The sequence below is a fragment of the Achroia grisella genome, unplaced genomic scaffold (assembly GCF_030625045.1).
Source record: "Achroia grisella isolate CSIRO2021 unplaced genomic scaffold, CSIRO_AGI_Agris_v1 utg918, whole genome shotgun sequence".
Lineage (NCBI taxonomy): Eukaryota > Metazoa > Arthropoda > Insecta > Lepidoptera > Pyralidae > Achroia > Achroia grisella.
This window is the reverse complement of record NW_026713067.1, coordinates 2,210,436-2,237,827: the sequence shown is the minus strand read 5'-3', so window position 1 is coordinate 2,237,827 and position 27,392 is coordinate 2,210,436. Positions and strand designations below refer to the sequence as shown.

The window sequence follows — 27,392 nt, the reverse complement described above, 5'->3', positions numbered from 1 at the left end:
AGGAATGTTATAATTTATTTCACTTGTTTTATATGACATATTAGTTTCGTTTGATTGACTGCTAATTAGACTAGTTTTTTAATGGTGCTGCTGTCTGCACTAACGGTATACGCTGTCCATTGTCGCAAAATGACCACTTAGATATTATTACGATAGGTTCCAGGTGGAACCGCATGAAGGTTTTTTTTTATGATAATGGAATGGTGCATCCGCGTGCGCTAACGGTTTACGCTGGCGGGGCACCAGTGGAAGACAATAAGATGAACATGAGGTCAGGTCAGTTAGCGATAAGATCATCAATCCACATTACTAACAATCCCCTTTACCCCTGTAGAGGTGTTTACACCTGTCATGTGTTAATTCTGTGGTAAAATTAATATTGCCTATTTTTTTTAATCGTCATAGGTATCGCCTACGGTGGCGGATGTTGCTCCATTCACCTCGACGCTGTACACCAACACCATGGCTGATAAAAAGGACCTGGAATGTGTGAGTAGCTCTTATCTTTATCAAATTTATTTATTTGACGGCCTCCAAGGTCCGTGGTCTAGCGGTTTAGCACACCGCTTTACTTATAATGGTTGCGGGTTCGATTCCTCGCACGGTGCAAACATTTGTATTCATGAGTATGATTGTTTGTATCGGTCTGAGTATTTTGCTATGTATATATTTACAAAAAACAATCTAAGTATTTATTCAGTTGTCTAGTACCCATAACACAAGGCCTGCTTACCGTACTAGATGGCGCTGTGTTAATTGTCCAGGATTATTTATTTACTTTATCTTAATCTTACTTAATAAAATAAACTCGAAAGTTTATGAGTATGGATGGATGGATGTTTATACATTTTCGCAAAAACGACTGAATAGATTTTGATGAAAGTTTAGCTTATACATCAGAAGATAATTATAACATATTGAAAACATATAGTTTATAATTTAAAAAGATATATTGTAAATTGGGCGAACTATAATGATAAATGTGAGGTAAGTTACGCGGGTAAGCTAGTGTAATTATAATGGCAAGCAAACCCAATTGGTAGACACTCAACCGTACCGTCGGCTACATACATGAACAGCACTACGGACATGTTATCTTTGACGTTAGTCATTTGGCAACAAATACAGTCATTTTGGTGGATGGATAATCAGCGGGATTAATACGAGTGGAGCGTCGCGTCGTCCAGTATAAATAAATTATATCCTGAACTATGTCCAAGAGGTTGTAGGTTCAAGTCTGAGCTATATAAAAAAATTGTCTGTCAATTTATATTTCGACAGACTTTCCGATGAGTTAACAAATATATCAAACCACAAAATTAATGAGTTATAATAAAAAAAAAATATTTATTTACAATTACAGTACAAATATGGCAATTTAGAGATAAGACCATGATTTTTATGTTGACAGATGTGTAAATGTATATTTTTATCAATAATGGTTGTCAATAAATGTTTTTCTTTCTTTCTTTTGCCATTGCCACTGGCCATTGGCACTTGCCATTGCCACTTGCCACTTGCTATTACAACTTACATTTGACACTTGCCACTGTCACTTGCCATTGCAACTTGTCATTGTCACTTGCAATTGCCACTTGCCATTTCACATTGCGGTAGGTTCGCTTCATATCACGGTGGATTTAAGATATTTCCAGATTTAATATGGGTGTATCAACCGTTGCGCCATAATATTTACAATTGACCATTGTCAATTGTAAATGTTATGAGGCATTCCTCAGCTTCATCTAGGATAACAGTGGTGACGTTATATATATGCGTATATGTATAAAATTGGGTTTTTTACCTGTAGGGTAACCCTGAGTTGGAATGCGTGCGGAAGCCGATGGAACTGCCGACGCTACCAAAGGCTCTCACCCTTGAAGAGAAGAAGTATCTCTTGGCGGTTGAAAGAGGAGACATGGGTAACGTCAGAAGGTAAGTACTGTATGGCCGTGGTGGTCTAGCGATTTAGGACAATGCTTTTCTTCCGATGGTCGCGGGTTAGAGTCCCAGCACGGAACCAAACATTTATATTCCTGAGGATGATCGTTTGTGTCGGTCTGGGTATTTTCTACATATATTATAAACGAATTTACCATAGATCATATAAATCTCTGATATCCATAACACAAGATTTGCTTAGCTTGGAACGCAGATGTTGCTGTGTGAATTTTTAAAGTATATTATTATTAATATTTTAATTACCAGAACATGTACATACATGTATGGTCTTAAATTATTACATTGTAAAATTACTACATTGTTATATGTAATAATTTAACAATGTAATGTCGTCTTCACATAGTATAACATGAATTCGCTTCCTCTGTCTGTTCGCTTATATCTTTTAAACTACACAACTGATTTTTATGCACCTTTTTGCAATAGATTTATATGTATAAAACATGTTTCAAGAGGAAGGTTTATATGTATAAAACATGTACACCACGCGATGCCGGGATAGGTAGCTAGTTTAAAATAAGAAGTAAAACCGTACTCGAAGCGGTCATTTGATTTGGACGTAACGTAAAATCTAATTACTGCGCAATATTAATTGAATTGAACCAGTCAATTTGGAAGGTCCTGCCAATGTTGACCATATTCATTACCGTGCTGATTTAATTATTATTTGAATGCAGAATCAAGTACTCGTAGATTATACTTTCAGCCACATTTCAGAGGGCCTCGTTGGTCTAGCGGTTTAGCATACCGCTTTACTTCCGATAGTCGCGGGTTTGATTCCCCGCACGGCACAAACATTTGTATTCATGAGTATGATTGTTTGTGTCGGTCTTCATAAAAAAAATATTTATGTATTTGTATCAGTTATCCAGTACCCATAACACAAGCTTTAGCTAGCTTATCTTGGGTCGAGACGGCGCTATGTGAATTGTACTGAGATTATTATTATTCAATAATGGTAGACTTTGTAGAAGAAAGTCGCATTCGTTGGAGACCATAGACTGAGGAATACTAACGCATGTGGTCTTTTACGGTGTCACGTCTCTCTGTCTGTTTATTACCGCTTGTAAAGAAGGAGACGAGCAAAGAAAAAAAAAAAATATATATATATTCCGATATAGTCGCAAAATATTGGATTGACTTGTGTCATATAAAAACAATATAGTTATTATAAAAAACAGTAGACAATAACAAAGTATGAACTTAATGTATTTTTTAATCTCAGGACAATTCACACAGCGCTATTTAGTTCCAAGCTAACCTACCAAAAAAATAAAAAACATGATTTTTTTGTAAATACTATACATATATACAATTAAGCATAGAAAACACCTAGACTAATACAAACAAATATACTCATGATTACATATGTTTACACCGTGCTAAAATTGAACCCGGAACCATCAAAAGTAAGGCGGTGTACATATGGTGGGAACATATGGTGTGCCCGTTAGATTTACGTGAACATTATACGAGGACGGAGTTAACCTATCTAAATAGCTCATATATAAAAACAAACGAAGTCGCGGTTAACAGCTAGTGTTACATAAATCCATAAGCACCTTCAGTTAAGAAGATTAGTAATGGAACTTATATATCCAAAAGCAATAGTAGATTGGCACATCCTAAATAAACTGACCGCATAATAAGCATTATTATAATGACTTATCTAATGGGGACAGACATCGCCATTGGTATTACCTTACCTTTGATATTGTTATACTATTTGAATCTATTTATATAGGATGTAACCAGAGCCCAATAATTTAGGATATCGAAAAGGAGATATTATAAGAAATCATTTAAAATTAAATGAATGAATTAATGAATGAAACTCTATTGTAATTGTATTTTCTGTGAGAGGATACACTATCCTCATCAGAAAATACAATTATGTATAAAATGATAAAAAAAAGAACACTAAACAAGACAAAGATGTAACAAAAAATATATAGGTATGTAAGTAACTGTCATCTATATATAATATACTACGGGTATCACAAATTCAACGGGATCGCAATTACGACGGTCTGAGCGGAGGTTCGAACTCCTAGCGGTGCCATCAGACTAAAGTCGTATCCGTCAAGCGGGACTTTTTAGATGTTAAAGAACACGCTGTCTGCTCCGATAACGATGATTCTTTTTTTGCAATCGCTGACTATTTAATTTGGGCCGACATTTCTCTTGCACAGGATTTTGCAGAAAGCACACCGCCAAAAACATATCGAAGTGAACTGCGTGGATTCTCTGGGTCGTGGAGCACTAACGCTGGCGATAGATGGTGAAAATATGGAGATGGTCGAACTGCTGGTCATTATGGGTGTGGAGACCAAGGATGCTCTGTTGCAAGCCATTAACGCTGAATTTGTTGAAGCTGTTGAACTATTGTTGGAGCATGAAGAACTGATACATAAGGAAGGGGAGCCTTATGTAAGTATTTGTTTTTAAAGATGGTGAGGCGGTAGAAATAAAAAATACCGATTTTGTCTGTCTGTTTATTACCTTTTCTTGACTAAACATGTAGGTAATCTTTACTTTTAAAAAGTAATATAGAAGGGGATGGAATAAGGGATGACAGTTTGTACGGACGGAGTTTCGGGTAAGACCAAAAGAAGGAGTTATTATACTATAGCTTGTTCTTTTCCGAAGACTTTGTAATGTCGATTTAAGTAATTGTGTCGAATTATATTATTTGGAATACATACAGATGCAAGTATTATTATTATTTGGAAACCTTGTTAGTAGCTAGTTTCTTTTATAAATTAATTCAACAATTTCGTCTACAACATATGTAGACGAAATTGCGCGAGTAATCGCGCAATTTAGTATGCGTCACGCTTACTTGATATTTATCATTATAATTCGCCCAATTTACGTAATATCTTTTTAAATTATAGCCTATCTGTTATTCTGATATATAAGCTATATTATTGTAAAGTTTAATCAAAATTTGTTCAGTAGTTATTGCGTGAAAAAGTAACAAACGTCCATTCATTCATACTTACAAACATTCAGGTTTATAATATTAGTAAGATAAGAGAAAGTTTATATATAGTACAGCGCTAGTTTTTCTATAATAAATATATTTGTGTAACCAGAGTTGGCAGAAAGTGGATCCCAACACTGCCATGTTTACACCTGACATCACCCCTCTGATGTTAGCTGCACACAAGAACAATTATGAGATTCTGAAAATACTCCTGGACAGGGGCGCTACTCTGCCCAACCCTCATGATGTTAGGTGAGAGAAAAAGTGTAGTTAATATTCATATAACTTTTTTTTTACCAAGGTTGACTTTATAAAAAGTTTGCCTTAGTACATCTGTGTTATCTATTTGAGGCAACAATCAGTTGTAACAAAGTTACCGTCTATTAATTAAGTAATTTTTATTGACTTACACTCATATAACATTTCTGATCCTAATTTTGCGAATTCTGTATATGATATATCTATTAGTATTATATATAGCCTATATTTTTAGCATGTTCATACTAAACCAGAGAATTTATCAGTATTTCTCGGCTCAAATTATATTTTGAGACGAGGGCATGCTCATCAAAATTATTTGTAATAGACTTATCATGGATAAAGATATTTTCACTTGTCGACCTGCTCACAACTCTTCCGTTTCTCCTTGTTCGTTAAGTCGCGGGTTGTGCTTTTCTTTCGGACTTCTCTGATGCTATTCGTCGCAGTTGGCCTTTACAGCTACACTGGATGATAGGGGCCGAGTGCAGATGGCATTCCAAACCTCCCGAAGGTACTAGGTAACTTATGGAGCGGCTGAAAGCAAACTCTCCTGCCTTTGGTCTGAGGGCATCGCTAGGGTTTTGACCTGGGTGACACAGTTGGAATCGAGTCACAATACGAGTTTCTATGCGTTTGTGGCTCGAGTGCCCACCAACATGCTTCAAAAAGTCCCCACCTTCATGAAGGAGGACTACTGACCGATGGGGGTGGTGTATCGACGCTACCGTGGCAGGTTGCCGTCGTCAGTACCGTGACCACAATAAATTTCAATATAGTACATAATTAGTTTTGTATTATTAATTCATATGTATGTTAGTCTATAAAGTATAAATAATATTGGCCTAGTAGTCTAAAATAAATAAATAAGTTATTGCTATTTTCTTCGTAGGTGCGGTTGTGATGAGTGTATCCGTGAATCTACTGAAGACTCTCTTCGGCATTCTTTGGCGCGTCTTAATGCGTACAGAGCACTAGCCTCCCCATCTCTTATTGCTCTCTCCTCCAACGATCCCATACTTACAGCTTTTCAACTCTCATGGGAGCTGAGAAATTTGGCTTTCGCTGAGCAGGTAACTAGTGTTTTTTTTTGTTTAAATCATTTCTACTGCGAGTGTTTGAGAAACTAAATAAAAATATTACACTCGTTTTTTACTTTTGAAGCACCGACCAACGGTTACCGTACATAGGGTACGGTAACCGTTTAACCGTAGGCTGTGTTTAAGGCCTAAGGATGCCTTAAACATCCGGATGTTCTGGATGCTTAAAAATAATACCCTTTTTAAAGGTTGTCGTATAAACATTTCGATAACGGCAGAATCCGTAGTCTTTTACGCCTTTTTAAAGAACCTCATTCCTATAGAATGAGGTTCTTTAAAAAGGCTTTTATCAAAGGAAAGTCTCTACAGCTAATTCATTCCACAGTGTAAGTATGTGTGACGGAAAATTTCACTGAAACCTCACTGACTGTGACCATTTAGGTTCCAGAGTCAGTGGAAGAATTCCTTGTTAATGGCGAGCAGCGCGATGGTGGAAGTTAATGATGCATTTTCACAACAGGAAAGTAAGGCGGAATACTTGGAGCTGCGTCGTCAAGCGCAAAAGTTTGCTGTCGACCTCCTCGACCAGTCCCGCAGTTCTCAGGAGCTGGCCATAATTTTGAACCATGATCCAGAAGAACCAGGGTTCGTTGAAGGAGATCATATGAAGCTAGCGCGATTGGAGCTGGCCATAGATTTTAAACAAAAAAAGGTTTGTAGACTTATATAACCATTACAAAGGAAGCGTCTCGACAGTACTTCTACTCCGCCCAATCTCACATGAACCCGCTTATAGTCAGTATGGTCTATTAGACACCGAGTAGATATATGCTGTCGGATATATCATCAGACGCGACAACGTCGTACGAGGGACTTTCTTATTTCTCTAAAGATAGACTTGAATTACTGTTCGAGTAGTAGTTAACTTCATAATTACCTAATAATTATAATTTGTTTACATTTAGTTAATACAAATACAGTCCGCTTGATAAGTCCTTTATTTATCATTTTTAATAATAGCTACACTGTTATAACAATGTACGTGTATTCTATTTTTGTCGATTATAACATAACATTACGTCATGCTAAAGTTAATTCGAACACTAATAGGCATTATGTATATTTTTCTAATGATAAATCATTCGTAATTTTAATTAAAGACACTTTGCATCGATGTTGTTGATGATATTTCATAAAAATTGTGTTATGATGTTGTTACTTATTCAATTAAACTATTTATATTTCATTTATAAACTAGCTACCGCGACTTCGTTCTCTCAGCGCACGCAACGGAAGCCGTCAAACATGAATTTTCAAAATTTTCCCCGTTTTTACATTTTTCACTCATGCTTCGCTTCTATTGGTCGTAGCGTAATCATTACATAGTATAAAATAAAGTCGCTGTCGCTGTCTGTCCGTCCCTATGTATGCTTAAAGCTTTAAAACTACGCAACGGATTTTGAAGCAGTTTTTTTAAATAAATAGAATGATTTAAGAGGAAGGTCTGTGTACCCGTGGGAAACCGGGGAGAGCAGCTATTATTATTATTACTTTATTTCGTAGCCGTTACAATCACATTCCATTCCTACCATTTTTACTCATAACGACATCTACTCACAACAACGACGGTATCTAGTGATGTGACAACAATCTACAATCATAGCTTGATTGTAGATTGTTGTCACATCTTGTGATGTATTCTTAAAAAAATAGGTGAAGTCTTTTCACAGAAGTTCGACGACAAACACAGTGACAAGAGATTATTATACATAAATGATATAATTTGGCAGTTCGTGTCACATCCTAACATCCAACAATTGCTGGCTGCGATCTGGTACGAGGGAGTCCCAGGGTTCCGTCGGAAAACCGCCATGGAGAAAATCATGATCATCTGCCGGGTTGCTCTTCTGTTCCCCTTCTACTGCACATTGTACATGATCGCCCCTAACTGCGCTACAGGCAAGCTGATGAGGAAACCATTCATGAAGTTCTTGATACACGCGTCCAGTTATCTGTTCTTCTTGTGTAAGTATATCTATACATCTATACCTACATATAAATAAAATTGGAGTGTCTGTTTGTAATATTGAAATAATAATTTTTTCTACATGCATATCAATATATGCATGTAGTAAAAAATGATATTTTTATAATTTTTGTCTGTCTGTCAGTTTGTTCCGGATAATCTCTGAAATGGCTGGACCGATTATGACGGGACTTTTTTGGCCGTTAGCTGATATAATAAGGAGTAACTTAGGCTACTTTTATTTTAGAAAAAAAACATATATAAAAATAAATTCCACGCGGACGAAGTCGCGGGAACAGCTAGTCTATATTTATTACTATGTGAAGCAAAAACATCGTCTCCCTTTTTACGAAAATTGAGGAGTATTTAGTTTAATTTTGCACACTTGAGTATTTACTAATACTATGTATAAACGTGAAAGTTTGTGAGTATGGATGGATAGACGGATGAATGGATGTTTGTTACTCTTTCACGTAATGTAAAACTAATATAACATAAACATCGGAACAACAACAGGTTATAAATATCATGCGAGTAAAACCGCGGGCACAGCTTTCTTTTTATACTATGATGGTGGCAATCAAGCACACGGCCTTCTGATGGCAAATGGTTACCGTAGCCTATGAACGCCTGAAACACCAGGGTATCACGTGCGCGTTGCTGACCCTTAAGAATAAACCCTCAATATACCCTTCTTGAAAATCCCCATGCTGTAATCTCGTGGGAAAACCTCGGCAAGTTCTCGGAAGTTCATTCCACAATCTAAGTGTACGCGGGAGGAAACTCCTAACTAATAGAGGAGTGCAGAATGTAATCCACTTTGTGGTAATTTTATATTCAATTTTTTTAATTTTGCCAGTGATTTTGATATTGGTATCACAAAGAGCCGAGGTGCAGGCAATACAGCTGTTCGGACCAGATTGGATGGTGAAGGAGCTGGAGAAGGAGCTCCTTAAACAGAGGGGCAACGGGCCCACTTATTTAGAGCTGGTGGTCGTTGTTTACGTACTCGGTTAGTAATTACAACATTTTTAGCAAATACAGGTAGCCCTCGTACTTACGTTATATTAGGTTCTCGAAATACGCGACGTAAATCGAAACGACGCCGCGACGTAAATCGAGACATATGTTTTCATATGTTTACATGTAAAACACAAGGGTTAGGATCCAAATTAACTGAAAGAAATAACTAAACAAGCATGTGCGTGGTACCTCGCTCCGCAGCCCCACGGACATAGACCGTGCGACAAGTGAATTCTCCTATGCCGCAAATCTAAACAATTGACGTAAGAGGAATTTCACAAATCATTGTTTGACGTTAGTCGAGGACTGCCTGTACCTACTTGTTTCCACAATCTCGGTGATCTTGCAGTTTAACCCTCCGCCTTATTTTCGATTCAGCAAAGCTTGTGTTATGGATATTAAATAAAGTATGGATACTAATTGATATCCATACATAAAATTCTGGGCGTTTTCTAAATATATGTGCCCAATATATATAAAAAAGGCAATTATACTCATCAATACAAATGTTTGTACCGTTCAACAACCAACGGGTTAAAAAAACATGGTAAGATAAATACATACGTAAATAGTTGAAATATAACATTAAATTGTTTCATTTTAAGGCTTCATCTGGGAAGAAACGCAAGAGATATTTATCGAAGGCATACGTTCTTATCTACGCAACATGTGGAATTTTATAGACTTCACTAGAAACTCTTTGTACGTGGCGGTGGCGTTGTTGCGGTTCGCAGCGTACCTCCAACAGAGATCTGAGATCGGCAAAGACCCACAGACCAAGTTTATCCCGCGGGAACAGTGGGATCCATTTGATCCGCAACTCATTGCTGAAGGGTTATTCGCTGCTGCTAATATATTTAGGTGATTAATAATTATTTAATTACTAATAATTTCTTTTATACTACTGACCCGTGAGACTTCGTTTGCGTTACTTTTTCTATATACATATATATGTATAATAATAATAATATATATAAAAATGATATGACGTTTGCTAGTATTGCTAAAACTCCAGAACGGGTGGATCAATACGGCTAATTTTGGTTTTAAAACATTTGTAGGAGTCCAAAGAAGATTTGGATGGAAAAGAGTAAAATCAGGACAATTCATACACCATCATCTAGACCCAAGATAAGCAGAGCTTGTATTATTGATACTAGACAACAGATGGATTTACTTAAATACATTTTTTTTCTTAAGTTCAATATAAACAATCATACTCATGAATATAAATGTTTGTACCGTGCGAGGAATCGAACCTGATACCATCGGAAGTCGTGTGCTAAATCGCTAGACCAATGAGGCTGATAATGCCTTTGACTATCTGGGATCTACTCTACTGATCCATCTGGGATAACAGTTGTGCTGATATTTACTTATTGTTTCTCTTATATCAGTGCGTTAAAGCTGGTACATCTGTTCTCCATCAACCCTCACCTGGGACCTCTGCAGATTTCCCTCGGAAGGATGGTCATCGACATAGTCAAGTTCTTCTTCATATACAGCTTGGTGCTGTTCGCATTTGCTTGTGGTTAGTATATTATTCAATACTAGTTGTATCCCCGTGGTACTCCTCCTAAATATTATTACAAAGTATCCTACTCGTATGTTTATGTAGGATATTATTATAAACATAATTAACTGTAATAAATTAATATACAACTATTAAACGATATCATAATATATATAGATCCACTACAGATACTTACATAATAAGTCAAATCAACCACGAATTCGGAATGAAATTTTGACTAAAAGAACTGACTACAAACTGAGCTCTTATTATTTTCAAATGATATTGTATAGAATTACAAAAAATAAGGAAAATAAGTGATTTATCATATTATTTATTTACTGACGGTTACTTCATAAAGAAACAATTTAATCAGCAGTCATAGCCTGAAATAAATAAAAACGATTTTGGTCCCGGCTTCTGAACTAACATTATCCGTATGACAGAAGCCAGTTCCTTCCCAATACATGAACTTTTATTATAGATTGATGAAAACTAAGTATATCATGATACATATAAACGATATTTTATCTAAACATACAAATTTAAAAATTAAAGTTATAAGAAAAAAAAATGTTGAAACAAACATAACATTTTGCACTATATTGTATGTTGTAGTGTGTATGCATTTGATGCGTGTGTTTTTTGTAATACAAAATTGAATGTGCAAATTAAACTTAGTGATGTTAATGAAGTATGTCACTGAACTTTTATCACATTTTCCGTATCATCGTAGTGTAGCTGATTTCACCATTGTTTAATTCTATTTTTAATTTGATATTGAGTCATACTCTTTGGGTTTACAACCTGAGTAAACATATTGAATAATCTTGAGGCATGAAACTGGTATTGTTGACGTGCAAATTTACTTTTGGCCAATTAAGTCTTAATGCAATAAACGATGAAGTCTTCTAATCATTGTTGGATAAAGATGATGCACTTCCATGGTATCTACGAATACATTTTTTTTTTTAATTTGTTTAGGTCAACAAACAGTTACACATTATATATATGACTTATGGCTATTTACTAATAAATTTTAACAAATGTGTCACCCACTACGTTAACCACTGATTACTATAATTATACAAATACTGCCTAAGGCATGATTATATATATAGTTGATATATATTCGCAAACTATATATACACATTGATATATATATATATACATATATAGTTTGCGAATAGCGTGACAGGAGTTCTTTAAATAGATATATAAATTTACGAACTCTCTTGGAAAGTGTGGATATATGTTCTTTCCAATTTAATCTGTCATCAATGACTATGCCTAAATACTTTATATTACATTATCTTTCAAGTACCTATAGTACAATCACTTGATTTGTTTGCGTTAGGACTAGAGCGATTACACGGTAAAGAATGTAGTCTTAATCGTAAATCCCCTGGTGAGCCCTTGTTTGTTTTGCAAAGCAGAGATATTTCGTTTTACTAGTATTTAACATGAGTAACTTATCTTCTAGCCAGGCTGTGTTAGTTCCTGATGTTACCTATATTATTCCAGTTAGAGCCATAAAAAAGAACAACCGTATCGTCTGCAAACATCTGTATGTTAGCACCGAGAATGTACATTTTTAACAAATCATTAACATATATTAAAAACAATGTAGGTCCCAAGGTACTGCCCTGCGGAAAATCCCGTAGGAAGCAAAATCGAAATTACTATTGCAGTGTTCAACGCGCACACACTGCCTCCTATTCAAAATGAATCTATAATAACAAAGTCACAATTCTTTTATTGCACCCAAAATATTTAATAAGTTGCTAGTATATAAATTAAGAATATAAAAAGGTGCAATCTAAGATCTTTAGAAAAATAATTAGTTTCCAGAACAGTTCCACAACAACCACGTTTTCACGAGTAGTTTCACGTTTTCATGGAAAAGGTCTATAGAGTTTTATACAATTTAAAATTTTCCCAGGTCTCAATCAACTGCTGTGGTATTTTGCTGATTTAGAGAAGAAGAAATGTTACGTGCTACCCGGAGGTTTACCCGATTGGGACAACGCCGGTGATTCTTGTATGAAATGGAGGAGTTTTGGCAAGTAAGTTCTAGAATATAATAAAAATAATCTTCGTTGAAATAAACTTCATTTTAATAATTTATGTATAGTAATCTTATAATTGTTGATTCCATAGTCATTCATCTTCGGAATGAAGGCGATGTTGTTGAAATTGCCATCCACACATTTTAGAATACTAACATTATGTGGAACTATTACATATATTATAAAGTGATTTTATTAATCTAGATCTAGAAAGTTGATCTGTTCTACTAGCCATTAAAATGGATAAGTTGTTATTGTAATATTAAATACATATAAAAAAAGAAGGGATTAATATAAAAATGTATGACTATTAATAAAATTAAATTCCTGAAAGCCCCGAATTTAAAAAAATGTGAACACAATGCAATTTTACAGTGTCCAAGAATATTTGAGTAAAACGAATACTTTCACATAATGCCTGTATGGTATACTCGTATATTACTGATCAATAATACGAGTGTATCATGTAACATAATATCTACTGTACCAATATTTTGCAAATATGTTATTTCATAACCAATGAGTATTAAATAAAAGAGCCCATTGTTTTTTAAGAATGTAGCTATCTATATTAATGTTTTATTATTTGGTATACATGCAACGCAGCAGATCCACTAAGCGTTTTAAGAGAATACGTAAAATTTAAGAGCTAATAAAAATGTAAAATGGCGGTATTATTACCGCGATTTCGTTCGACGTAACCCATAACGAAATACATTCACTCTGAAAAGCTAATCTCGTGATACGTTACGGAAATGGAAACAAAAAGCATTGTCATTATAACATTTGTACGTGAATGTAGAAATGCCTATTTGTCTTAGTCACGACACGTTTAACTAGAACATAACCGATTTCATTAAAAATAAAGTTTTCTAACACTAAGAAACTTGTTGTTAGGACCTTCAACAAATGTTGAAAAACTTGATAATTTCAGGAAACTTTTTGACTTGATATTCATAATCAAAAGAGAATAACATCTGTCGGCTAATATAGTCCCATAAAGCAATTAACACTACGTTTTATAAGTGTAGGCCTCTATGACAATTGAAACAAAATGGAATTTGACATATGAAATTAGTAAATTATTTATTCCAATAAATGTGATAATTATATAGATGGATACTTGATGGTAGTCCTGAGATTCAGTCTATTCAAAATGCAAAAAAAACTCTTTGTAATGTTTACATTAATTAATGTTACCTTACATAAGCTTATTATAACATCGTGACGAATCTACAGAGTGCGCGGCAACACCGTTGCCTAGCTACGTTTATTTTATCTACCTTATCAACAAGCCTGTCATTTTCGAGATATCTCAATAGTAAATTTAGAATTATAAAGTATGTACATAATGCTTGCTTATGCCAACAAAACCTTAAAAATTGATAAATATTTGCTTGTAAATATGGCGTAGGTACCTACTGATAAAATATTGTGACACAGATTCGTACATGATTTGCCCGCCTTTGCTCACATTTTGTATAATTGTCTTTATTTATTAATGAAAAAAGTGCAATAAAGTATATATATAATTTTGTATTCCTAGTGACACAAGCTTAATAATTCTCCCAGTGTGGTCAATAACTAAATATTGTTACCATATCAACTGTTTATATCATAGCAACAGTTATGTCAATTTATATCTTTTTATTCGCAATGTGCTATTTTTGATGTTTCATTTTTAATTTATTTAGTTAAATAAAATAACCATAAATATGGGGGAAGCTCAGTTTGGTGTGAGACATATAATTGGAGCTCCAATTGCTACTACCAGATTATCCGAACAGGCATTAGTGTGCATGCCCCCAAGATCTACAAAGTTTACTATTTCAGAGTGGAAATTGAGTAACGATCAGAGATGTCGAAATACAGAAGACCAACAACAATTAGCCGACAGAGTGCTGGGAGAATGCCAAAGAGTTCGAGAGGAAACGGCGGAGAGATCACAGATCATGAAAGCAACCTCAGATAGACGCATAGAAGAACGTATCGGGGACATAGAATTCAACAAGAAGGAACTACAATTACAAAGAAAAGAAATTTGTATTGAATTAGAAGCACTCGGTGTCTACAAAACTCGCCTAATGGACTGTCTTTCTTCGTTACAATCAAATGCTCTTACTATATGTAGAAAGTGTTTAATGTTACGAGATGGACGTATTGGCATAGATTTAGTAGTGGACGAGGTAGAGCATGCCCTACAGCAAGAAATTACTACAATACTTGGTGGTCAAAGTCTTCTAAAACGTGTTTTGGAACAACTGAATGAGCAGATGAGACGCTTACGAGCTACTCGTTATTTGCTCGATCGAGATCTACAATATAAACAAGCAGCTATTGATTTAGACAAGGCTTCACTTTCTCTAAAGCCGACTGATTTGTGTCTCTCGGTGTATGAAGGATATGCAAACTTGGATCCATCCAATATATCTGCTGAAGAGTATAATGCCTATTCAGCCAGTAACATTAAACTTGCTGCCAAAGAAGTCACAAGTGCGCGACCTATTCGTATGTTTGTGGATACGTTGTTAAAGCAGGTAATTGATGACTTATGGGTGGCTTATAAAAAATGCAACCATGCTTTTACTGAGAGAATTAAGGAAACAAAAATAGCTAAAGGAAAGCTGGAAGATATGCATAGAGAAACGACTCAGAAGATTGCTGATATGCAGAACAATATTTTGCAACTTCAGAAGGCGCTATCTGATAAAGAAGGCAATGTAGCATTGGCGCATACCCGACTCGGTAGAAGAGCACAGAGAGTGGGTGCAGAGTTGGTTCGTGACCCACCAGGTCAGGCACTATATTATGAATGTGAGATGCTCCGCCATAGTACTGAGCAACTTCAACAAATGCTGCATGAGGCTACATCATCCTTGCGTTATTTATTGCAAACACAAATTCAGCTGGAAGAAGATATAAATGTAAAAATAAATACACTCAAGATTGACGAAGTAGACTGTATGACATTGAGAGAAACAATGGACTATCATGCTTATTAATGTTTGTTTATTTTCTATGTTTATAAAAAATATTGTATGTACGAATTGTATACTATTTACTAAATAAAATTGTAGTATAAATATCGTCTAATTATTAGTAATATGACTATGTTTAGTACATCGCCTTACTTCCGATGGTCGTTGGTTCAATTGTATTTAGAATCATAAATTATGGTAAGCGTGTCCACGTTGAATATATATCTGTTATTACAGCTATTATTCCAGATGACGTAGTCAGAGGTATTGTCTGTCTATTGTCAGGGTAATGAATCAGTTGACAAACCCACATTTCGCCGTGGTTGTAGATATATGTATATACAACAGCTCTCCAAACAAACGTTGTGTTAGGGATTGGTGAGGGAAGGGTGAAAATTTTGTGTTGTACATATTTTTTAATGCTATAAAAAAATAATATATATATATATATATTATTTTCAATCTACTACAACTATCTATTTTTCATACTCCTAAGTTATAAGGGTTGTCCAGTCCTAATATATTTTTTATTTCCAAAAAATAAAAAATATATTAGGACTGGACAACCCTTATAACTTAGGAGTATGAAAAATAGATAGTAGCCGTTTCTCAGACCTATTGAATGTGCGTATAAAATTTCATAAAAATCGGTCGGTCGTTTGGGAGGTAATATAAAATTGCATAAAGTCACAATGTTAGTTATATTGTTACGTTTTGACTAGTGTCTTCGAAGCATCGCAGTCACTCTTCTGGGCCTCATTCGGCATGGTTGGGCTGGAGAACTTCGAGTTGGCTGGCATCAAGAGTTATACTCGGTTTTGGGGTCTGCTGATGTTCGGGTCATACTCCGTGATCAATGTCATAGTATTATTGAACCTGCTTATCGCTATGATGTCCAATTCTTATGCCATGATCGATGTAAGTAATACTATGTTATTTCTTATCTTGATTAAGTAATATTTTTTATAATGCGACACATAATATCCTTAGGCATATACGGTTGGCATTTAGTAATATATCAATATTGTACGTTATTTAAAGTTATTAAATATACCTACTCAATAGAGTACTTCTATAGAAGAAAAAGCACGCGAAATTTTAATTGTATTTTGTATGATTTCATTAAATTGTAATACAAAGTATAACGTAGTAATAATTTAAGCGTGAAAAGAATAATAAAGTTACTAAAGTGGAAACACTTTTTCTATTTTTAATAACCTAAAATGACAGGTATATATTAGGTACTAAAAAGTCAGAATGTTAACGATGGTCGCGTTCGATCCCTGGGAAATAAACAGTACCTATGACCGAACATATTACTTAGAGGTTTTTTTGCATATAAAAAAACTGTATGTACGTCTATCTTGTTTAGGACTTGTATGTAGAGTACTTATTAAGTTTTTTACTCAAATTGTCTGAAAAGCTGTCATGTGACGGAAATATTCTGTGTATATGTGAGGAAATTGTATCATTTACTTTCGAGTCTCGTTCTATTTATCGCGGGATTAAATTATGATTTAACAAAGCGTACGTACGTTACTACTTAATTAAGAAAGATGTACAATATTTATACATGATGAAAACGATTAATTTCGTTAAATATCTATTTTTATACACTTTTTAATAAAAAATATTGATGTTATCATGTTATTAAATATCATAATGCTGGGTAAAATAGATTAATTTCACTCTGATAACTTTGTTACTGCATGAGGCATCCCTCCGATCGATTCACTGTACTAATCAAACAAGGATCGAAATTACGACGGTCAGAGTCGAGGTTCGAATTCTTCGCCACATGCATACATACATCATCGTATTTTGACCATCAAAATTTATACAAAATGTGTGAAAATGTGATCGTACCGAATTCTAAAAAAAACAAAATTGTACCAGGATTTAGGATGATACTACCCCTACATTGATTTTGATTTTATACAACATCGTGTGTTGATCCCTTGATTAGATGCGAATTGATCCCGTATTTTAAACAACCCTTTAACTGAAGATGCAACCAAAATTATTAATGTAGTCAAAGTAGGTCTTAAAGTACGAAATCTACCATAGTTTAGATTATGTAATATTATATTATCTGTGGTTTAGATATTATGTATGCACCGATAGGGGTGGCATATTTTGCTGATGAAACCCTCAATTATAGTATAAAACAAATTCGTTGTCGCTGTGTGTCTCTCTGTATGCTTAAATCTTTAAAACTACGCAATGGATTTAGAAGCGATTTTTTAATAGTCTATCTATTAAAAAAAACCTTCTTCTTCTCTTTCTTTCTATTTACCGTGATTCTAGAGGAAGCTTTTATGTATAATACATGTATACCCGTACGAAGCTGGGGTGATTTGCTATTATTTTATAAGACAAAAAAACCATCGCGTAGAGTCTAACACATTGTGTTGTACCAGATATCGCGACCAGTAAAATTTTAAATCAAAAATGACGTGACCAGTTTTGGCTCAATATATAAAAATATATGAATATTGAGAAACATATCGTTCATTTGTTAGTTTTAGTTATAATGTTTTTTAAATTTTCTTGCTAAACAACAGCAGATAATGAAAAAATTTAAAGGACCTGTTTTGTGAAGATTTATATTCTCTACAACTTTTATTTAAAACATTTTTTCATATTTCTTGCCGTTATCGAGTTATTTTGAAAAAAGCGTTTTGCAATCCATTTTTAATTTTTTCATGCCTTTCCCGTCACTTATTTCTTTTTGAACATTATTATTCACGTATTTGCAGACTTATCTTTTTGTATTGCGTCAAAACTGGTCACTTCATGTTTAAATTCAATTTTTCCTGGATTAATCATTCTTTTTAGGAACACTCAGACGTGGAGTGGAAATTTGCAAGAACTCGACTTTGGATGAGTTACTTTGAGGAGAGCGCGACATTACCGCCACCCTTCAATATCTTCCCCACTCCCAAGTTGCTGCTAAAAATGTTGGGCCTGAGAAAGAAGGACAAAGTCAGGAAAATGAAGACAAAGGTTTGTATAATATTAGTAAGATTTCTTACTAATATTATAATATTATTAAAGCGAAAGTTTGTGAGTATAGATGGATGTTTGTTACTCTTTCACGCAAAAACTTACACAGTAGAATAACACATGGGCTATAATTTAAAAAGATATTATGTAAATTGGACGATACATAATGATAAGTGTGATGCAGACGAAGTCGCACGGGTCAGCTAGTTGTATATAATTTGACGGCGTCGTTGGTCTAGCGGTTTAGCACACTTCTTTACGGAAGTAAAGAAATGATCATGGGTTCGATTCCTCACACAGAAGAATATGCATTCATGGGTATGACTGTATTGGTCTGGGTGTATACTATGTATATTACGTATGTATTTACAAAAAATGCATTTAAATATGAGTCCTATGTGTTGTCTACATAGTAGCCATAATACAAGCTCCGACTCAGAGCTAGTACTTAGACTTACTGTCCTCAGATATTATTGTCCTTAGATTGATTATTAGTTTAGTTATTAATATTAATTTTAATAGAATATTGGATTTATTATTACTACTGTTTACTCTTCTGCATCTGTTTGTATAGGTATATTATTTTGGACCGTATTAGGCACAATGCTAAAAATAAAAAGTATTATAAACCATCATTTTTTCAAGTAGTACTGTTTTACGATGCCTTAGCAACAGTATTGACACGTTGTCTGACTCTGAAGTGATACATGTATTCATGAATACGAATGTTTGTGCCGTGCGAGGAATCGAATCTGCGACCATCGGAAGTAATGCGGTATGCTAAATAGACCGCTAGACCACAAAGCCGTCGAAATATATTAATTACTAATAGCAAACTGACATACTTATTTAAATATTCGATATATTTACTAATTAAATATATACTTAATCAAAATTTTTAAATAATTAAGAGATTAGATTTTTTTATACACAATATTATAATTGCATATACACCAATGAACGCGTCTTCTTGTCTTCTCTTCTGTTTGCTGTGTCCAACAGGGTCCATAATTAACCTGCTTTGAATTTTAACTACCTAAGAATTGCTTACTGTAAAATTACTCAATGTAAAACTTAAGTAAAATAAAATTGGGTCAATGAACACATTTTGTTAACAGGAGCAGAAGGAGAAAGAGAATGATGTCCGTTACACAGCTGTCATGAGAGCTCTTGTTTGGCGGTATGTGTCCGCAATGCACAGGAGAATGGATGATGAGCCGGTCACAGAAGACGATGTCAATGAACTGAAAGGCGACGTATCAGCGCTCAGATATGAACTTCTCGAAGTTTTCGAGAAGAATGGAATGGACGTCTCTTTCACTGACAGAAAAGAGAAGAGTGAGTAAATAACATATAGAGTAAATTTGTGTAACTGAGAGTTATTAATTATTAAGGAAAGAACAATAGGGTATTGTGTTCCAAAAACATACAATTATTAAGATGTATTACAACAAAATTAGAATTTGAGCAATTAGTATTGAAAAGTAAATTAAAAAATGTATTATGCATTATTTAGAACCGAGGTGACCAAAAAGTACCTATCTCATACATGTACCATTATAGTAAAGAAGTCAATAAAATCAGTATGAATCAGTAGTGCTCACAACGGATCGTAGGTATATATTTATGCCTTTGTTAATCCGTATTTACTTACAATACATCTTTATTTAAAGTTACTTAGACAACTTTTATTTAAAAGAGCAACATACACGTTTCTTGTTTGTTCTTCTTGTGATGAGTCTGAATGAGTATTACTATTTAAATGTGCTTATATTAAGTTCATTTGAATAGACATAATTACTATCTATTTTTTTTTTGTGGATGATAATGGAATGGTGCACCCGCCTGCGCTAACAGTTTACGCTGGCGGGGCACCAGTGGAGAAAGATAAGATGTGCATGAGGTCAGGTCAGTTAGCCCATCGTGACAAATTTATCAAGAAATTTATGACGATGGTTTCCAGGGGGAACCGCGTGGAGGTCAACCTGACATGGTACATTGCTAGTAATGGGTTCGTAAGTCCACATTACTAACAATTCCATTTCGCCCCCTTTCTATCTGTTAGTCATCATAGCCATATACTACACTATATTGTTAAGCCGCGTTTTGTTTATAGGGTGCAGATGAGACAGTGAAATTACGGGATAAGATGCATGATATCTTAGTACTCTGGAATGGTAATGCATGAGATATCACGGGTACCACATGATAACGTGATATTCGCGGTATCATTTAAGTACTATATATAAGCGACGGTTACCACTTATCATCAGATGGGCCGTCAGTTTGCCAGTCCAATTAAAGCTATTGACGAATAAATTTATTTTCCCTCAGTGGTACTCGGCAAACGTATGAAAGTATGGGAGAGGCGACTGATGAAGGACTTCCACGTCGCACCGGTAGCTATCGATGATGAAGACAGACCGGCTGATGAAGACGGTCTGGCCAAGTTCAGAAGGATCGCCAAATTGGCCGTCGCTAATACAACCAACGCGAAATGGGACCAGACTCTCGCCGGCACTGGAGTATCGTAAGTATTTTAATACAGTAGTGAATTCGAAAGTGCTCATAACTTTGTAAGTAATGGATATATTAACATTGCCACATTCGTTTTCTTGAGCTGTTACATGGCATACCGGTCACAGGCAGACTGGAGCTGAGCTTGCAACGGTTGTAAACTATTATTAAAAACAAAGAAAAACATTTACAGTAATTAATAATAATATCTGATATTATTAATTGTTAGATGTCACTCTGCATTATGTTTTATCCACAACACTTACGATTTTCAGAGGAACTGTAAAAGGTTCCATAATATAAATCAAACGTGTACTTTAATGTACATATGATCTCTTTGTCATTATTTTGTGTTCTTTATTTCAAACCCGAACACAAAATTGGTTATTATTATTAGTTTATAATTTTTTATTTATTTATTAAGGATCACAAATAGGTTTTCAATTCGAAAACTGATGTACATAGTTAATAAGTGATATATTACATTAACTATGTACTATATTAAACTCCTATGTGTGTGATATTTTACATTAATTATGTACTATGTAAACCCAAATTGGTCGATATCAAATTATATTTACAGTTTTACAATATGTGGGTCTTATAATTAAAGGCCGTTGTTAGTGCCGTTGTTAGTGCCGTGATCACAGAAAATTTACCTTTATATTTTATTATTATTTGAGACGTATGTTAGTCTATAAGGTATTTTTAATGTGGGTCATGCGGCCTGAATTAAATAAAGAAATAAAATTAAAGTGATGGTGAATTACTTATGCAAATAAAATTTATTTACAACTAAATAGCGACACCGACAACATATGATACTTTCGGCCAATTATGTATGATTTTTTATATCATAATTACTGTACAATTCTGCTATTAAGAACTTTAAGTTTTTAAACTCAACTGGTACATTCTTTACGGTCTGTTGTTTTGTGCTATGGCGTACCTATCAATGATTCAATCTACGAGTATATTTGAGCATATAGAGATTGAGATTAAGAAGATAAATTTATTTACTTGTTTTTTTTTTAAATAACTACTCATTTTTATTGTAAAAATTGTTGTTCCTATAATCAGAATCACTGGAAGTTTTATATATTCATTTATGCATATTTAAAACTGACATGCCCTTATTTTCTTTTGATTGTACAGTAACTTCTGTGTTCTGTCTTAATAAATGTCACGAAATTTCATATCTCTCGTAATATTAGTGAAGGCTGTGCATTTTGTATTATTAAACGATGCGACACTTCCAAAGTTACGTTTGTAAATGTCATATAAAAAGTAGAGCTCATATAGTGACTATCTTGTCAAGATTATGATAAAGCAGCAGTGTAGGAAGGCAGAATAGACCGTTCCTTATGACCGTCAATTGATACTTTATGACCAGCAGTAAATATCTTTTTTTATTTATTTTATTCAGGCTACTCATTAGTAGCCTGAATAAAATAAATATATATATATATATATATTATAAATACCTTACAGACTAACATACATATGAATAATACAATTAATAGAAAAATAAATATAAATTGTCGTGTGATCACGGCACTGATAATGGTAATCTGCCACGGTAGCGCCGATACACCACAACCTTCGGCCAGTAGTCCTCCTTCATGAAGGTGGGATCACGGGCCACAAACGCCAAAATATTATATATCTACATATATAAATAGTATTTACAGCTGGCAGGACGATAGTAGTTATTATATCAGACTGGATTAGCGGACTGGTCGCCTCTCATAATCATGAATATACGATGATATAGCTTGTTTTGTTTTTATTTTTTTATGTAACCGCAGTCATGACTCAGGAAAACAATGATTTGAAAAACATGTAAATCATGTATATATAAATGTTTTTTATAAAGGTTATAAATATCACAGAAAAGTGCTTCAAAAAGAGTTCCCAATGATCGGTCCCTACATTGTATTATATATAATAAATTATTATCTTGATGTATTTCCCACAGGAGTCAAATCGGTAGATGTCGCAGCCGGGAATCTTTTAAAAATCAGCAGAACTTACAGCGTGCTATGGATGAAGCCAGGAAGTTGGTTTTGCGATCACCACTACCAGGTAACCATCCTAGTATAACTTCTAGTTCTATCCCTCTGGCCTAGGTCGTCCTTGCAATGGTAAATGGTAATATATATCTACCTTATATGTATGAAAAAGACCTAAAGTATTTAATGATAGAAGAGAAGTGAGGCGAAGCTCAAACAAAACCCATTCCTAATATTTTTTACGTAACTATAATGGCATATATAATAACCAAGCTGACCTGACCTGAGCACCTAATAGCAAGCGGTAATCCTTGTCTATGCATTCATAACAACACGGCGTCTCCTTTTCAACATTTCACTAACTTAAAAAAATATAGGTTCTATTTTTTTACTGCGCCCCCGGGCGCCCCTCCGATCGATCCCCCGTCCAATTCAAACGGGGATCAAAATGACGGCGGCCTGAGCCGAGGTTCGAACCCCTAGTGGTGCCCTCAGACTAAAGTCGTATCCGTCAGGCAGGAGTTGGCCTTCAGCCGCTCCATAAGTCCTTCCGCGGGTTTGGAGTGCCATCTGCACTCGCCCCCTAACGTCAGGTGAAGCTGTAAAGACCAGCTGCGGCCAACAGCGTTAGAGTAGTCCGAAGAAAAAAGACTATAAAATAATAATTATTAAAATATAAAATACGTTGCACAAAATTGTCTGAGTAGATACGAGTACATCTTACTTTGTAGGATATATGTAAGGCTTTATAGTGCAATTACAGGGTAGGCATGAAGTTTTAGTCTCCTGGAATGACAAAGGAGTTACATAAAAGGAAGTGTTTACGCCTTTTAGTGAGACGATGATCTTGATTGTGGAATTAAAGTCAGAGATTCCAGGTCAGTTTTTTATTTAATTGAAAATAGCATAATTTGATGTGTGATTGATATACTTATGCGATCGTTAGCGAATTTGAATATGAAAGTTATAACGATTAACATATTATCTCTGGCCAGCTGAAATCCCAACGTTGCAGTGTTGCTGTATTAAAATAGAATTTGGGCTACACATTAGTACAACCGGGGGCTACACATTTTGTTATTAAGACAATTATCGAAAAAAAAAATTATTTCAGAAGGTTCCAGAGGTGCCTCTCCAATAGAAATGCCCGTGACTCCAGGACACACTCTGTTGGAGTTAATCAAGGATATCTCAACGGAAGTTGGCGAACCGGTTGATTTATCTTCTCCAACTCCAAAATCGCCATGGAAACCTCCAGGTAAGATGACAAGGTCTCAATTATTGTGCACTGTTAAAATATGTCACTAGTGGACCGCTCCAGCTTCTCACGGCTAGTAGATACTCTGTAGATACACTGTTAAAATTTTATGCAGCAATTTTTGTAATTAATTAATAATTATATTCATATTGGATCTTTCGGCCTTTTATGGATGTCATAATTTTTTATCACTGTCCTTACCGTCCGTCATTTTGTTGCATTGCGTGATGAATACTTTTACGATTTTTAATTTATATGCCCAATAATATTGCTGACCAAGTAATGTCTTTTTCTCTTAGTAACTTACCGTAGCAATATACATATATGTATATTATACCACGGTGGTAACAAACAAGCATCGGGTGGTAGACGACCATAGCCTATAGACGCCTTAAAGATCAGGGGTGCACGTGCACGTTGCTGACCCTTAAGAGACCTTAATGCACTTCAATCTCGTAAACTCCATGCTCTAGTCTCTCGAAAAAACCTCAACAGGTAGTTCATTTCACAAGCTGAGTGTACGTGGGAGGAATCTCGTCTAAAACGGCACTGTCCGAGACCACTTAGGCTCCAGCATGTGGGGATAAATTCACTGTAGATACTGAGCGGTGCGATGGTAAAAGATAGCCGTGGGCATCATGTCGAACAATTCTTCAGAGCACAGTCCGTTGTATATTTGGTAGAAAACACAAAGTGATGCAAAGACTCGCTTCAAGCTAATCGGTTTGTTACCGCTTGAGAGATCGGGGTTATCGATAATTCTGATAGCATGTCTCTGAATCAAGTCAAAACGACCGAGCTGGTATCCAGGTGCTTAAAGATGAGAGCAATACTCCATATGCTGGCGAATTTGTGACTTATAGAAAAGAAGTCTCAGGTCCGTAGTGAAGTACCACTTCGATCTATTAAGCATTTGGATGCCAGCCTGACCTTCTTCGAGATGACTACTTAACTGTCCTAGAGATGTTGATACCGAGAATCCCAATACTCTTAGATATAGTAATGAAAAATATCGCAAATAAGTAATTTAATTTCATTGGATGTATTGGATAACCTCGTCCGGTGATTTTAGGGAATCTGGTGGTAGACTTTTGTCGTCTTCTTTAAGAAGAGTGTGTCCACGCAATAAAATTACTATGTATATGTATTTTTCAGTATTCGTTCTATCTCTATTTAGAGACTTACGTTTCCCCTAACCTAAGCGCGATAGCAATACTTTCAATCAACATTTTGCGGAAAATATTTACATTCCGCTATACTCAGCTCACTCTACTATTACAGTAAATATAGAGGTATATATTTTTTTATTTTGAAATTTCATTATTATTATATAATATTATATAATTTTAATTTAATTTCATATTTATTATATTCCAATGTATTGCATATTAATACAATTTTTTATACTGTTTGGTTTTCATAAGAAAGATAGGGCCTTTTTTATTGACAATCTAGTTTTTTAGTTCCGTATGTGTTATTCTAAAACAAACTTGTTTAACGAAATTCATGTTAAACGGTGATACGGACTTCTGGCCCATATTATTATAGACTAACATACACATTACGTAATGATAACATTTAAATTGTATTCATATTAATATTTGAAAATGTAACTCTAATTTTATAGTGTGCCACCTACCTTCTCTTATTCAAAACTTCTATTTCCCAGGTTGTTTGTAAGAGCTTGCTTTGAGTGATAAGGCCGCTTTTTGTTAGCATATTAAGCACTTTTTTGTTTTTTATGCACAACAAAGAAATTATTATTATTATTGGTAAGAAAACATCGCGGCATGACCTACGACACGTGTTTATGTTCATAGCGTCATTAAGTAACCTAGATTCTATCCGTGAGTCGCGCAAACTGTCCACTTCCTTACGTTACTTATTAATTATTTGCTCTGACGCTTTGAAACGTAGCGTCGGCTGAACTCTTTTTTAAGGACACGATGCCCTTGAATAGGCTGGGTACCTCGAAGGGATCGAATGTTACTAGAGGAAGTTTTTTTAAATCTTCTCTGCCCGTCACGTCTGCGAGACATTATTTATTAAGTATCTACATATAAAGTATTTAAGAGCAGAACATTCGCCTTCCCGACGTCGTCGTAAATATTATTTGCACTGCACTTGCTTCGTCCATTACGTCCAGCTTCTGCTGCATAAACACAAGGAGTTCGTTGTCCACAAGTTCGTTACACAGAGCTATTAGACTAGCACGACTTACCGCACTGCCGCAGAGCAATTTCGCGATATTAAATAAAACATATATATTACCTACATATCGGCTTGCGCTTACTCTAAGCAGATTATTTGAACAACATACCTATATTATCTTCCCATTTTAAACCTGAGTAATACTATGTAATATAATGTTATCTGTGGTAATACTAATGTACATATCTGTAATCAAATATTGAATCATGTCACGCAAGTACGAGGCCGCTCTAATATACAAATAAAAAATAAAAATTTTTACATTTACAGACAATACTTATTAAACCTACAAACTATTGTAGAATATAATGATTAAAATAGTCATTAAATTATATATATTTGTCACATTTTTACTGAATGAATAATACAACAGATAATGTTACCACAGAAAATTACATAGTAATACCACGTTATACGTAGTTTTGCGTAGATAACCAACATCTACAGAATGTGTAAGGAACTAATTGTATGCACAGCTGACTTTTAATAATTATTTTCACTTTTATATATTTATTTTTTGAAAAAGTTGT

General features: G+C 34.7%; 2 protein-coding genes across 2 annotated transcripts in view; both read left to right on the top strand.

Moving 5' to 3' along the window:
- Nucleotides 1–462: 462 nt before the first annotated feature.
- The window catches only part of LOC131853933 (transient-receptor-potential-like protein), a 31,352-nt gene continuing 4,422 nt past the window's right edge, over nt 463–27,392 (top strand). The window contains exons 1-17 of the mRNA XM_059205022.1: nt 463–489; nt 1,811–1,935; nt 4,155–4,392; nt 5,061–5,203; nt 6,102–6,282; nt 6,770–6,961; nt 8,040–8,274; nt 9,135–9,287; nt 9,904–10,159; nt 10,696–10,829; nt 12,754–12,877; nt 16,581–16,776; nt 18,697–18,864; nt 19,983–20,202; nt 21,199–21,394; nt 23,360–23,466; nt 24,508–24,651. Of these exons, the coding sequence (XP_059061005.1) occupies nt 463–489; nt 1,811–1,935; nt 4,155–4,392; nt 5,061–5,203; nt 6,102–6,282; nt 6,770–6,961; nt 8,040–8,274; nt 9,135–9,287; nt 9,904–10,159; nt 10,696–10,829; nt 12,754–12,877; nt 16,581–16,776; nt 18,697–18,864; nt 19,983–20,202; nt 21,199–21,394; nt 23,360–23,466; nt 24,508–24,651 (2,839 nt within the window). The remainder of the gene's footprint in view (nt 490–1,810; nt 1,936–4,154; nt 4,393–5,060; nt 5,204–6,101; nt 6,283–6,769; nt 6,962–8,039; nt 8,275–9,134; nt 9,288–9,903; nt 10,160–10,695; nt 10,830–12,753; nt 12,878–16,580; nt 16,777–18,696; nt 18,865–19,982; nt 20,203–21,198; nt 21,395–23,359; nt 23,467–24,507; nt 24,652–27,392) is intronic.
- On the top strand, nt 14,313–15,882 carry LOC131854005 (tektin-1). Its single transcript, XM_059205128.1, has one exon. The coding sequence runs from the start codon at nt 14,596–14,598 to the stop codon at nt 15,880–15,882; it is 1,287 nt and encodes a 428-aa protein (XP_059061111.1). The 5' UTR covers nt 14,313–14,595.

Excerpts from the sequence above, each read along its gene's own strand:
- LOC131854005 (XM_059205128.1), top strand. The coding sequence starts at position 14,596 with ATGGGGGAAGCTCAGTTTGGTGTGAGACATATAATTGGAGCTCCAATT.